At 48.6% G+C, this 15158-nt stretch overlaps 1 protein-coding gene across 1 annotated transcript; it reads right to left on the minus strand.

Annotated features, from left to right (window-relative positions):
* Positions 1–602: 602 nt before the first annotated feature.
* LOC126520799 (monocarboxylate transporter 9-like) lies at positions 603–14923 on the minus strand. Its single transcript, XM_050169588.3, has 4 exons — positions 12124–14923; positions 8573–8716; positions 5290–6441; positions 603–2793 (listed from the first exon to the last, which is right to left on the minus strand). Exons 1-4 carry the CDS (start codon positions 12341–12343, stop codon positions 2594–2596), a joined length of 1716 nt encoding a protein of 571 aa, XP_050025545.1. The 5' UTR covers positions 12344–14923; the 3' UTR covers positions 603–2593.
* Positions 14924–15158: the final 235 nt, after the last annotated feature.

Here is a 15158-nt window from a genome sequence, read left to right on the forward strand (position 1 = left end):
CCTGCAGGCCATTACATGTGGGCGGGGGGTGAGCAGCAAATAATGATCACTTGATCAATAAGTTGTAGAATGCAGAACACAAGTTCACTTAACAATTTATACAAGCAGATGAGTGTACTACTAGAAAATAAATATAGAATGTTTCTTCACTCGGAAATCAGCCTCAACTCTATAGGTACCTGTACACAGAAAGTACAGTACCGCAAGGCCTTCCCACTGAACGGCCCTGCCCTTAAATAGCGTTCATCGGTGATTCTTGAGACAAAACTAATTAACTCAGTACATACGGCGTCTACCAGATACGCTGTAGCGGTGGGTGTTTCTAAGGCATCCGTAGGAATCGCCGAGGAGCCTTACTAATTAGCGATGCCTCCTCCAATCGATGAAGAGCTTTAAATCTTGGCCCCCTTGCGGAAATTCACTTGTAAAACAGCGCACCAGCTGGCACATTGCCAACTAGGCAGGCCACACAACTTGCACCGTTTGCCGGAGAACGGTGGTCCGCTGCTAGGTACGTCACGAAGACACTGCAGGAAAGTCCTGATCAGTTAACTGCACGGCCCCTTAGGAAGAGTATGTTTACTTGGCACATAGCGGCTCACTTTAGCAGGACCCTCTGTCTGAATATTTATTTCAGGCACTGAATGACAACATATAATGACATTACGAAACATTATAGGTTACAGAGGCGCATATTCCCGCGACCTCACGCAAAATTCACAATAAAGCAGTCTGTCGCATGGCGTCAGTTACAAACTAGGACGTATCCGAATCCTGCGCTCTCGCGCATCATATATCCGGATGTATATCCTACGGACAAATGCAAAACATGTGAATTCAGAGCCACTCTGGAGCATATATTGTGGGAATGCGGAGGGATAAATAATAAAGAAAACGCGGCCTCTAGCAGCAGCCTTCGCACGCGCTGGGAAGCCGCGCTGCTCAGCCCCGCCCACGAGGATCAACTATGGGCCGTCCAGCGGGCCGAGGATGTCGCCAGGACCCACGAACTCCTGGCCGTCACCTAGGCGGGGCCTTTGGCCCTCCCCACCAACTCGCAGGGCACACAATAAAGTTCTTTCCTCCTCCTCCTCCTCCACTGAAATTCTATTATCATCATCATCACCATCATCATCATTGTCATCAGCCTATTTTATGTCCATGCAGGACGAAAGCATCTCCCTACGATCTCCAAGTACCCAGGACAGGGGTAAATGGAGATCTATTGATAGATTGGCAAATTCTATCAATAGCGGCCTAACTCATAACGTTTTTCGTTCGCAAGTCATCTTTGCTCTTGGGCCGGCTGCCTTCTCGTATTTCTACTTAGTCGCAGCGTAAGTGTTCTGTTGTGAATATGGCTAAAGAGCCGAATTAACAAATGCATTCTTTCCTAATATTCTGTCATTATCCAACTTAGCCAATGATGTGATGCATATGACGACTGGCCGGCGCCAGTTCTTGCCGACAACGTTGGCAAATTTTAGCGTCAGAACTCAACCGCGAATGCAGGCCGTGCTGCAAAAGCGATCGTGCCAGAAGTATCCACGACATGCTGGATATATTTTATTAATGGTGTACGGTGTGGGATATGTACCCGTTTGTAATAAGCGCAGTGAGACTGCCTGAGCCCTGTTCAGTTTTGAATGTGGCAATGAGAATTGCCTGCGTCCTAAATAGTAATGTTTGGTAATGCCATTGTATGTTATTAAATGATCTCTAAATTCCCTGGTTTGATGCTGAACGGCTCGGTTGTGAATGTCACGGTTAGCGAGTCCTCATGCCAAGTCATGAGCAACCTCATTGAGGTTTACCCGAGTCTCGTTCACGTTCCCCATATGCGCAGGAAAACATGGACTGCAACGATTGTAATGGCATCATTGGACTCAGACATATGCTAGCGGGGTGTCCCGCGACTCTCCCCAACCTCGTTGAAGAATGGACACAGTGGGAGAAAAGGATTCAAAGCCCATTATTTCAGGACCAACTAAGGGCTGTCCAGAAGGCCCATGATGTCGCTGAAAGGCTTGGCCTGACAGTGCCAACGTGGGAGCCTTGGCCCGCCTTGGCTTAAGAAGTCGAGCCTCCGGACCTCATTATAATAAATGTTTTCACACACACACACACACGCGACATGTTGGGCGCGTGCCTACAATGCCTTCAACGAAATGCAGCGTGTTATTATGTCGGGCAGGACACCAAGGCTGGATGTTTCTCTTTCAGTCACTGCATGCAACACGCTATCAAGATACAGAGCGAGAGGTATCAGGGAGACACCACGGAAGACTTCTTATCATTTGTAATCATGACTGCCCAGCAGAATATGGCGCATGTATGAGAGTTACCATCGGGGTTCCAGCGTCTTTCTGTTTGCTGTCTTTGTTTCACTCACTGAAGAAAATATAATACTGTAACCCGCGCGACACGCATTGCGCTACGCCACAGAAGATTGGAGAACACTTGTCGACGTCCTTCTGTAGTTGATGGCAGTACATTTGCGTTGCGGAGGACACCTCGGCCTTGCCACTTGCATTGTTAAAAACGTTTCAGTCATTGTAACACACTATGCATAAAAGGTACAGAGTAACAGATGTCACGAATGCACTGCAGAACTCTGCTGTTCACTTGTCGGCACTGCGTCCCAGCGTACTGCAGCTGAGGCACGCCTTCGTCTTCTACGGATGACCACCATGCGAAGGGCGTCTACCAGCCACAGCGAGCCCACCAAGAAGGTCACAATGCTGCTGAGGTAGAATAGTCCCTCGTAGGAGCCGAGCTCGTCCTTGAAATGCCCTGGATGAGGAGCGAACGAGACACAACTTATCAACTTCACTGACAGAATTCTCGCAAGGAAGTTCTTTACAGGCCTGTGAAAAGTTGGGCTGCATTCACGCCACCAATTGAATAATCATTGGTGGATTTATGGTCTACATTATACACGCTTAAAGGACTTTGGGTGTTGCTTTCACCCGCCGCTACGCCCGCCTCTTCGGTCCGTCGCATGGCCCTGACTACGAACACTGTCAGACGCCTGAAACGCTGGAACACATTCTACGCGATTGCCCCGCATATATGCTGGAGCGAAGGACGTTGGATTGATTCCTTAGCCAGCGTTGGCAGGCAACCACTGTCCGAGGAGGCTATTCTCGGTCCATGGCCTGACACTGCAACTTCAATGCGGACAACTGAATGAGCGGCTCAAGTAGGACCACCGTCCAACGTACGTAAACACTCACCACTTCTCTAATCATCGTCATTGTCCATACGAGTACTTTCACTGCCCTTCCCTCTTCACCAGTGCAGAGTAGCAGGCTAGAGCGCACTAGCTCCTGCCGACCTCTCTGTCTTTCCTATTAATAAGATATATCTATCTATATTGTGTAACAAAGTCATCTGGACGTACGTACGTACGTATAATTACACCACCTGCTCTATGCCTTTGAGTCAACTAACCAAATAAAAAAAATGGTATAGTTGTCTACTGTATACGCGATTCATGCATTCTGTAAATCGGGTACAGCTACCGGATATGCTCGAGTCTTCCTCATAAAAAGACGTTTCTCAAGGAACAAAATTCTATTTTGTGTGCCTCGAGAGCGAGAAAGTAAAGAAAAAATGTAAGAAAAGAGATGCCTAGTGAAGTTCTTAGGCATTAATATCTGAAGGCTTCCGTTCGCTAACAGAGCCAATTGCAAACTAGGTTATGGTCCTTCAAGTTTCTCAGTTCTAAAGCACAAGTGTGCGAATGGCTACAAGAAATTGTCTGTCACTTAAGTATTCTTACATCATTTGAATGCGAAAGCGCAATGATTTCTCTAATTAGTTGATTACGATCATGATACGTGACGTCATACATTATCACGTGTCCTTCACAACTATCTTAATGCACCTTCTTCTAATTTGTACCAAAGTTAAACCACCTTAATCCTCTTTATTCCACACTAATCCACCCAGCTCTAATTTGTACCAACCTTAATCCACTTTAATCAACCTTAATCCACTTTAATCAACCTTAATCCACTTTAATTCACTTTCATTAACTTTAATTCACCGTAATTCACTTTACTCCACCTTAGGTCACCTTATTCTAACTTGTTCTAACATTAACTCACTTTTCTTCACTCTTAATTTATCTTGCTCGACTTTAATTCAAATTAATTACCAATAATTACTACAAATTTACGTTCTTATACCATTTACTAGGTTCTGTGTCACTACTGACGTCATAGAAGAAGCTGCTGGTGGCGCCACATTGATTTTCGGTACCACTCGTTGCGGATAACGCCGAATTTTCTGCCTCATGCGACATACAATGCTTTCGCATTAATAATACCGAGATAACACGTTTTAGAAGGCGTATTACACGCCCAGTGCGCACTGTGTTACATTTAGCTCAATTCAGGGCAAATAAGAAAATTGAGACATTGCGATGTCTCTCGATTGGCCTACCGAACAGGGTGACCAGACAAGGGAAAATTTCAGCTGGACACAAGAACACAACTAGGATGTGTGAAAATAAGCGCACGAATAAAGCGCAGCTCGATGGCGCCTTGCATCCTTCTGCTATTACGACACTATTTTCTTATTCAACATTCTCTTCTCTTGTAGCCACAAGAAACAAGCTCTTGTCTTGCAGCCCAGCCGCCACACAAATCGTTTTCGGTGCTCCTACACCGCATGTCGTTGCAACCGCCCACCAACTCCTGAAGACGCGCAAATTAGTGAAAAAAATGGGGAAAAAGAAATAAAAGCCAGCAGATTCCACGCCCTGTGGGAATCGATGTTATGCGAACCAGTGTGCGGCGAGCCCACCAAGTTAACGAAACGACCATGAGAGCACCAAGACATAGGCGGCTGTTTCGTGACCTACGTGCGTGACACGCATTTCATGACATTCATGTCATGATCTGTAATTTATGTTCGTCATGCGCTCTTGTCATACTATGCCAATTTGGTACATGCCAAGTTAATGAAACGACCATGAGAGCACCAAGACGTAGGCGGCTAGATAGATACTGTCAAAGTGGTAAATGTTCGCCAAGAAATCCTTCGCATTTAAAAACGACGGACTGCCGGCAATTGCTTTTGGGGGGAGGTATCTTTTCTAGAATTTCCGTACTCCGCCATCGGGCTAAGTTTGCACCACTCAGTCATTGCTTGTGCTCACTGTTAACGTACTCCACTGGGCAAGTAGGGTAACTGTCACAGAGGAGCTAAATACGGGACATGCAGTAACTTCCTTAAACACTCCGTTTGCTCTTAGAGTAATCTCTTCATATTATAGCTCACCGATTATAATCGGACATGTCAGGTGACCCACACCCATGGCGAACCTGCAGAACCCCATGGACAGCCCCAGGCTGGCCACACCGACACGGTCGGCCATGATGGGCACGAAGAGCACCACCGCGGTGCCGGTACTCCAGCCAAGAAGCACACACAGCACGAGCAGCGCAGCGTACGACTGCGTCGCCAGCGGCAGCAGCGCGCACACGAACGCCACGGTCAGCTTGCTGGCGCACATGAGCGTCCGCCGGTCGACCAGATCCCTGTCGGAGAGCACGCCCGACATGGGACGCGAAATGGCGTCCCCGATGGCCCTCACCGACAACAAAATGGCGCCGTCCTGGGCGCTGAACCCTCTCTCCTTGACGTAGTCCACGAGGACCGTGAACGGCAACATCGAGAAGGCACTGAACGAGCACGTCACGAAGATCATGTAGAAGACCGGGTACTTGAGGAAGCCGAAGTGGCGGGAGCTAGCTGACGATGCTCGCCTGTCTTTATCCGTGCGGTCGACAGCGGTCGCTGCGCCCTCCTCTACGGCTACTCCGGCCTCGTCGCTTAGCAATGCAGCGGCTGCACTCGCGGTTGCAGAAGAACGATTGGTTTCTTGGTTTCCGTACTCGGCACCGTTCAGCAGGACGCCATCGCCGTGCTGTCCTTCTTCTCGGACAACGTCCGCAACACCGACGGCACCGTTACACTCCGTGGCGTCACCATTCGCGCAGGGCACCAGCGCTTTCGAAAATGTTCCATCGACGGAGTGTGAGACGTCGCGGTTGTTGACAGTACGCTCTTCTTCTGTCTTGTAGCTATTGGACGATTTCGAGACCTCACGCCCTGTGCTGTACCTGTCGTCTCCCCTGGCCTTCAGTCCGGCACTGTTTCTCCTGGCCTCTGTTTCGTTCTGGGCTTGGGCCCAGGGTGGCTTTCTGTAGAACAGGGATCCGGCGAGCGCGTGGAGCTGGAGGCCTCCCGTAATGAGCAGTGCACCGCCTAGATTGTACTCCTGTACGAGCAGCAGCAGGACCATGGGGTAGAGGAATGCCGCCAGGGTGCCACCGATGAAGTAGATGCCGTTGGCCGAACCGCGGTACCTCCGGAAGTGGTAGCCTATGAGCAGATCCTTGGTCGGCATCACGATTCCCTGGCCTATTCCTGTAAAAGACAGAACACGAGTACCTTCACACGCCTGCAGAGAAAGGCGTTCCCGCATGTGTACCAGACCATTCTTGAAGTTGTGGAGTTACTTCTCATGCGTGGTAATAATGATCAATGTGTCAGTCAGCTTTTCTTTCTTGCTCGCCGATAAAAAAACTAGCGTTGCCTAAACTCGTGAATATTTATATCCTTATGACTCGCACTTTCTCTTTATTTCCTCTGTCTTGTTGGTTGCGTAATGGTACCCCTAGTCTTCAGGCACAGAGCTTTCATTTAGGTTTCTTTCTGTAAACTTTTTCTGGGTAGAAGCAATTAAGTCCTTGTTGCAAAGCTTCTCTACTTGCTCGAATGATTTATTCTCGTTGTCTTCCTGCATTGACAAATGCTTGAGCGTCATTAAATACGAGTTCAAAGTGCGTTCACCTGCGCCTTCTAATTTCGCGTGACATTTTTTGCGCTATTGTCCCACACCAGAGTGTAATTCAATTCGTGCAATTTGCTTTACCTAAAGGAGTGTCTCCTTACGTACATTGTACTTGTTGGATGCTATCAGCGTGCCGGCTCACAACATATATGAATGTGCGCTGTGCTCACCAAATCATCAATCAAGGCTGAAGTTGTCGAGTATAGCACACTGCAGCGTGAAATGTCCAGGAGAACTTGTGAGTGAGTTAGTCTTTTGTGGTTGTTCATACAGCGTTTTCATTTTTTCGTTGTGTAGTGTGGGTGTGTGCGCGTACCTTTTTATGCGACCATCAGCGTTGGTGTAGCATCCGGACCGAACGAAACACGACAGCAGGCTAGGCTCGGATTCTACACAGCGCCCAGGGTATAGAAGGCGTCAACGACTCGAGAGCAGTGCATGAACGTGCGAGTGTGTATGGATGCAAGAGAGTGCACGATTTTCCCCTTGTCGTTACAGGTTTATTACAGCATTTCTTTTCACTATTCAACCAAGAAGGAGACTAAGTATTGCAACCATTCCATATTCTCCTGTGTGACCGCAACGGCAACAAATCTTATGGGTAAACACTGTCACATATAACACGTGGTATGTTATGAGATATATGCCCAGAAATATGTGCGTCACGCCGACAATTAAAAGTAATCTGCACACGTCTCAAGCACGAGATGGGGAGTATGTGCAGCGGTAAGTTGCTACGCAGAAATAGCAACGCAACCCTTGGTACAAGCGATGATAGTTGTTAGTGGACGGAGGATGTTGAGTTCAAAAATGAACTAAGCTCAGAAAACAGCTTATTATCCTTCCAAATGGTTTAATACTCTCGATGGCGGCATAAAATAATTGTGATTATGAGTCTGCACAACGACGTTCGCGCAAATCCTAACGTGGACACACGTACCGCTGAGAACAGCATGAACGGTACATCCTTTGCAGCACTGCTCTCGGGCATGCACAGAAGCAACGGGAGAGGTGGTTCTGCCATAAATATATTGTTTTTCAGAGTACAACCGTATACGTCTGCTCATAAAACAAACTTTATTAATGTGAAGACATTGTGTGGCTCATGAAGCGGAAAATCTGGCGGCGTGGCCAGAGATGGTACAAAAAGTCACGTAGTCATAGGTACGTGTTCGTGCCACTGCTCGCGCGTTCGTCGTCATCTTCTTCCACAGCTTGCTTCGTTTCCGCCCACCGTGCCAGCGCTCCCATACTGCCCCACCCTCTGAGAAGGCGCTGACGGCACTGGCCCACTGCCAGCCTGTGCGGCAATTTCTGGCATGCGCTCCCATGGACGAACCTTCGACTTCTCAGTCAGTAGCGGCGTCCGGCTCCTTTAGACGCCCGCGCAAGTACGCGAACAATGTCGAGGCACGCGATGCGAGATAAAAGGCAACGTGAAAGCAATACCATTACGTTTCGTAAAACAACTCTTCACTGAGAAGACGTCGCAATGCTTTCACATCCATCCACGTGGGGATATCTAAGTGCCCTCGACATTTCCTCCTCCTCCTCCGCATCGTTACCCTGCAAGCGCTCTGTGATTTCTATAACCCTTAGGAAGAAAGCGTATTGTCATGGCTCTAGATGAAAGAGATCAAAAGAAAATTGCGAAACAGAGTTATGAACACGAACAAAAAAGAAACACAACAGTATTCAACCCACCACCACAGACGCCTTGCAGGACGATCACACTTGTCAAGGAACGTGCGAAGTAGCACAGGATGCTGCTCACGCCGACGATGAAACAGCCCAACAAGGTCTGCGTCCTCAGAGACAGGAATTTTGTCAGTAGGCCCCATACAGGACCTGCACGTGAGAAGGTCGCGAAATGGTAGAGATGGCAAATTGGAACTCTGGAAGCATTGCCCACAAAATTAGCCTTGGCGGCGACCCAGTGCCGCATTTCCAGCCACAGTTGTCAAGAAGCGAGTTCTCGTTCGTCACCGACAAACGTCGGCGACTCGTAAGCGTACAGACCAGTTGCTGGACATGTTATTGTTAATTATAGGCGACGTGTTTTCATCACAAAGGGCCGTTACAACATATGATGCTGACAGCAAGCTACAGGTGACCGGTATCTGTCAGAAAACCTTTGTTTTATCGTGTTACTATCATATAGCTTGATGTGGACACGATCAACGGTCCTATTGGAAACGTTTCTTCCACGCTATGCACAGCGAAAGGCTTGAAGGTACGCTCAGGAAAAATTATGTTTCGCTGTATAAATAAAATGCGCTTCTACAATACCAAAAAGAAACACCCTTGGATTAATGCGACACTTTCAAGAAACACAGAAGGACGTACACGAGCAATGTATACGTAGAAGTCTCAGCCTTGGCAGTCAACCTCGACCAGTTCGACTTCGCGTGAAGTTCCACCCCCTATAACGCTTTAATGGCGGTCGCTAGTAACGCGAAGTAGATAAAACAAATGGCTTTTCGCAGCATATCTCCGTGCGTAGTTCGGGGCTAGCGATCGCAATCGCGGGAGGAGCGTTTCTCATTTTCCTGCTGCCAGCCCGGCCGGCTCGGAAACAAAAAACTCGTTCTCCTTGCCGCGGCGGCGAGCACTTACTTGACCAGTTGACCACTTAAAATGTGACGCCCTCTCTCAGGTACAGATGAGCGGGAGAGTCGCACTTCGCGATAAGCGTTTCCCAACCGATGCTGCCTGAAGGTGAAGGCCGAAGGCCACGCGCTTATTGCCAGCTCCGTTGCCGCGCCTTGTGGAAGTGACGCTTCTTGCGCGCGATGCGATGTAGCTGTGACAGGCGGCTCAAGCTCTGGGTACTCTAGCGGCAAAGAAAAAAAGTCTTATGCTCGAATTGTTCGTAAGAGCAAGTTACAGCGAGTCCAGACGCTGGACGTATATTTAGCGATCGATGGAATTTTTCGCAAGAGCAGCAAGAGAAAAGGCTTTTGTTGGAAAACATTTTAGCCGGCGTGTATATAACCACTCACATACTACTCTGTATAGGGATTAGGGGGAAGAGGATTAAAATATTCCAGAGGAGATTGGAAAAAAAAATAGAATAAAAATGAATATGAAATGCGCGAGTGAGCCTGATAACTATATTTAACGTCGAGAGGATGGGTGAATTCAGGCTTTTCCATGTCATAAAATGAATCTTTAAGGCATTCCGAGAAAGCCATGATTTCTGTATAGAAGGTATCGGAAAACATATATCGAAGACCCGCCGTTGTTTTGAAGGTCCGGGCATTGGGCCTAAGATGCAAGGTAACATTAGCGGACCGTGACAAATCCATTTGGTGCTCAAAAGCAAATGAGAGCCAATCCTGATGCTGTACATATATTTAGCGAAAACGGCCACTCAATGACATAGATCACCAACAAACTAAAAGCCTTGAGGAAATCGGTCTCTGGTCACTAAGATACTAAGCTTTCGTGGCTCTGGAGTTCATTAAGCAATGCCATTGAAGGGAACGGAGAAATTTTCCGCTTACTGTTCAAATACAACCTCCCGCTTTTTCTGGGCGTTGTTCTATTTTAATTTGTCTTGTTTCTGCGCACCTTTCTGCATGAAGCGAAGGTATCGACCCCTGGCAGCCCCGAAGCCTCGAAGTAGCATGCGAGGGCTCATTGGCCAGCTTCCTGCTCCTAATTTCCCGCGATTCGTGACGTATGCTGTTGACGAGATGCTCCACATCCGTCGCCATGGGCACGGATATCTTATTTCTACGTTTCACGTATTGCTACCCAAATTCCTTTTTATGAGGTACGCATCGAGTGACCCATACGCAGATATTTACTTCGCTCCTGTGTGACTCCTACCATACAACCTATACTTGTGGTCGTGCCACGTTTGAGGGCCTACGATACACCGCGGACCTGTATGCATCGACCTTGTTAAGAACACTCAAGTAACGCGCGACATATCCGGCAATTACGCGTATTCCCGTGACGAGATATGGGCCGATAAAAAAAAAAGGCAAGCTGCTTTCGCAAATGCCACTCTTCTAATAAAACAGTCACTCCGACAGAAGGAACGAGAAAGATAAGCAATCGATCGCCTTCGAAGGAAATCGCGAATACAGCACACGACCGGACGTTGCGTCGGCGCGGTTTCCTACGGTCGCCATCGTCAAACCATTAATTAATGTCCGCTGCAGCACCAAAGACTCTTCCGGTGATCTGCAGTTACGCCTGTCTTGGGTCAGTCGACTGCGTCGTGTGCCCACGAACTCCCTGATCGCGATCACTTTGCCTAATCTTCTGGCCTGCTTCGCTAGGAAAATCCAATTTCCAGTGCCGCTTCCCGGCACATTTAGGTACCGCATATGGCAATTTCACATTTTTTGTTTTGTTCAGTTTTTGTTCATCGCATATTCACTCATTGAAGCATCTTGGCTCAGCACGTGAAATTTTATAAATTTGCACACTACCAAAATGTTTACGGTGAGGAGGGTTGCGGGGACACTTGACTGTCTCACGCCCCCCCCCCCCCCCCACCCCTCCATGATGTTGCTTTCCCCGCATGCTTCTCGCGTCTCTTGTAATCGCATGTCTGATTCTTACAGGATTATAATCAGAAACGGTTTAATTGTGCAAGAATTAAGATGTAGAGTGGCAATGGCATATCACTCCACATCTATATTTAAGCGTCCCGGCTCTGTCGTGAATGCGGCAAAAAAAAGAAAACAAGTGTGGGAGTGGAAAGCCGTGGGCATCGCAACGAAGGCTCGAAAAAGAACCCTGAGATGGTTTGGATACGCACAGAAAAGAGACGACAGCTGCACCGGAAAGAAGGTCGCATCTTAAGTGCGGTGGCATGCCACAACACATACTTACGGTGAGGTAAATCTCAGAAACGTCTTGCGACATTAAAGAGGTACATTTAACATGCGAAAGGTTGAAGGAAAAATTTGTGACTAAGTGAGCAAACAGATTGTAATCGATAAGAACAAGCCCGTAGATAAACAAGTAAAGCTACGTAAGAAAAAAAAGATAATATGCCTTTCCCTAATTCTGTGTGTCTTCCGTATAATTTGAGCAGATATAATGAGAAAACTATAGGATATGTACGAAAAGATATCATTTCCGTAAAGATTACACAGAAAATTAACGGACTCACTATAACGCCCATGAAACCTCTTTTGTATACCGCACACGTAGTGCCTGCGACATGAATTTGTCTACATTCTCTTCATATTGTAAAACTGCGGACGGCATGCCATGAGACACATGTGGCTTACCTAAGAGCATGGCGAGGCTCATGTTGAGGCTGATGACCCAGCTGGTCCTCTCCCTGCTCTCGCCGAAGGCGGTCACCAGGGCGACGAAGATCACGCCGCCCGAACGACGCAGGAGGCTGAGCCAGAAGAGATTCCAGGCTGCGGCCGAAGCCACGAGCCAAGCCCACGGTCCGTCGGGACCGTGATGCCGTCTGTTCCAGGAGGATTCGCGATGCCTCATCTCGAGAGCGTCTTGGAACTCGTATGTTCCGGATTGGCACCCAGTCGTTAGCCCGGCTACGCACGGCAGCTCAGACCGCGGTGTATCTTTCAAGCAGTGGACAAGGAAGGGCTCGTCTAAAAACAAACGCTATCAGACTAAGCACGTAGGTCAGAAATCAAGAGGGACGCCGACGTTTCCACATCGTCTATTCTTCGGAAGCACGTGCAACGCTGCTGGGGTCAATGTCTCCGTAGTTTCGCTGTCGGTTCACGGAAGTATATTCTTAAGGTTGCCTCTTGCAGCGTTCAAGAGTGACTTCCTCTTCCTGTCGTACAGAGCGCAGTGATATGTAACTATCGAAGGTATTTAACCAGTAACGCGCGCATAACGAGGTCCACTCAGGCCAAGTGCATTGCAGAGCACTGCGATTGATTTTGCGCCTTAACGGGGCTTAAAGCGAGATAAGGTAACGTGCACATTTGAATGGGCTGGAGCTTTCAAAATATCGTTTGCGCCGAAGCTTTCTCTGGAGTTCTGTGTCAACCCTTTCTACCCAATAGCAACCGTGTGGCCTTCTCCTAAAACCCTAAATTATCTTGTAGTATAAAAACCTAAAGTTGCAAAAGCGTGCGTGCGGTAGTCTCCAGCTGATCCTTGGCGTTAACAACTTATTTCACGCAGGATCATATCCTTGAGGCGCTTCCTTGCGGCGTGCTGTGTTCTCTTCCGTATTAGTCACATGTCATCGACTTCCTGAACACTTGGTCATATGCTCTATTGACCGCGCACATCCTCAACAAGACAGACTTCTGGGGCTTCCACAAACGCGGTACACACACCATTAAAATGAAAATAAGGCACGAAAACAAAGAGCAAAGTAAAGGAGTAAGCTCCGTCACGCCATCCGGAAAACGCCCATCATGTAACACGAATCTGCGGCCATATCGGGAATATTTACCGGCGCTTCCGTCTCGAAATCGCCGCTTTATCAAGTGCAGCCGCGCAGCATTTCCGGAGCGCGCACACCCACGCGCGGCGGTTTCCTAAAGCCAAGCAAGCGAAGCCAAGCCAGCGTGAGTCGTACCACGGTCGGTGCTCCAAACACTGCCAGAAGCCACTGCCACCGCCTTACTTGATATGCGTCCCATCGAGCGCACGCCCAGCAGCCAGCTGGCAGTTAAAGTGTCTTCTCGCGTGCGGGCAGCAGGACCCCACGCGCCTTTCTCTCACCGGCACTCGTGCGCGTGAGAGAGAGAAAGAGAGAGAGAGAGAGAGAGGGTGTGGATGAGGGGACTCCGCAATGACGTTTGACGCTCGCCTTTGGAGAGGCGAGGGTAACCAGTTTTTTTCCAGGGCTCGCTCTTTCTTTTTTGTATCCCGAAACAACGCGAGTAAGTAAATGCGATTGCGACTCCTTCCGGCGGCAACCGTTCCGCGAGCCGATCAAACGTTCGTGCAAAGTTCGGTTCGCGCCGAACGACGAGAAGCGCGCGATTGCGTAATGGCGTCGCATTACCGCCGGAGACACATCGGCTTGCCGAAAGGGAACTGGGTCTCCGGTTGCGAGAGCTTCGTCCCTAATGGCTTCGCTCAGATAACCACGCCGCGACCCGATGCCGATCGGCTGCCGCAGTCGTCAAGGTCGATCGGGGCGTGGAACAAAGACTGAAGTAACAACGCTGGGCCGTGCTTGACATCTATGTTTGCACCGTTTAATGTCCGCGCAGCTGAGAGCCATGGCTCACGGGTCTACAGGACCGGGAGAGAACGCGCGTATATCTGGACCGCGTGTTCCAGGGATACGGAGATATGGAGATACGTTCCAGCGATATGGCCTTGGCGAGAACAGCAAATTTTCTTTCACATACAGGAGCCACATTGACCGTACGTCCCGTATAGGAGCTGATTTGATATCGAAAAGCTCGTGTTTGTATGTTCGGTTTACAAAGTTGTGAATCAGCGGCAGCAGAAGAGCAGCATCATCAGCTTCTTACGTGCAACATCTCGATGTCCCCTTGCGTTCATCTCATAAAAGAGAACAGCAAAACGGAGAAGCCTAGTTGTGTGCACAGTAGAACGAAAAAGGCTCTCGCAGAAGTCTCTAACTACTCTTCTGCTGCATCGGCCGTGTGTCTGGCAAATTTCTCTAGCCTCGCCATCCGATCAAGTTTTCTGCCGCTCTCGACGGGCGTTTATCGTCTATTGCCTTGGCACCCATTCTGCCGCTCTAACAGAGCCTCGGTTATCTTCTCGACGCATTACACGACCTGGCTAACTCCACCAGTTCCTCTCCGATCTCAACTACAATAACAGCTACACGCGGTTGCTCCCCATTACGTTGCCGGCGTCTTTCGGTCTCTAAAGCGTTGCGCCGTTCATTATTTCGTATTCCGTTGGTGACTGCATGCTCCTTGGATTCCTTTCAAGTTCCCTCGTTATCTTCCGAATTTCGTCATCACAGGTAAGTGATTGAGTTTACCTGGTGATCCGAATCTCAGCATCGCAGGTTTTATAGTCGATACACTGACTATACCGGCATACTCTCAATTCGTAGACCCTATGGATACTGTACGATTCCGCGCTTAATTGTACACTACCCTGAAGAGGTACTTAGTCGCCGTTACACTTAGGTATACAAGATTGATCTATAATTGGCAATTTTCGTATTCCGTTGGTGACTGCATGCTCCTTGGATTCCTTTCAAGTTCCCTCGTTATCTTCCGAATTTCGTCATCACAGGTAAGTGATTGAGTATACCTGGTGATCCGAATCTCAGCATCGCAGGTTTTATAGTCGATACACTGACTATACCGGCATACTCTCAATTCGTAGA

Source organism: Dermacentor andersoni, chromosome 3 (genome assembly GCF_023375885.2).
Source record: "Dermacentor andersoni chromosome 3, qqDerAnde1_hic_scaffold, whole genome shotgun sequence".
NCBI lineage: Eukaryota > Metazoa > Arthropoda > Arachnida > Ixodida > Ixodidae > Dermacentor > Dermacentor andersoni.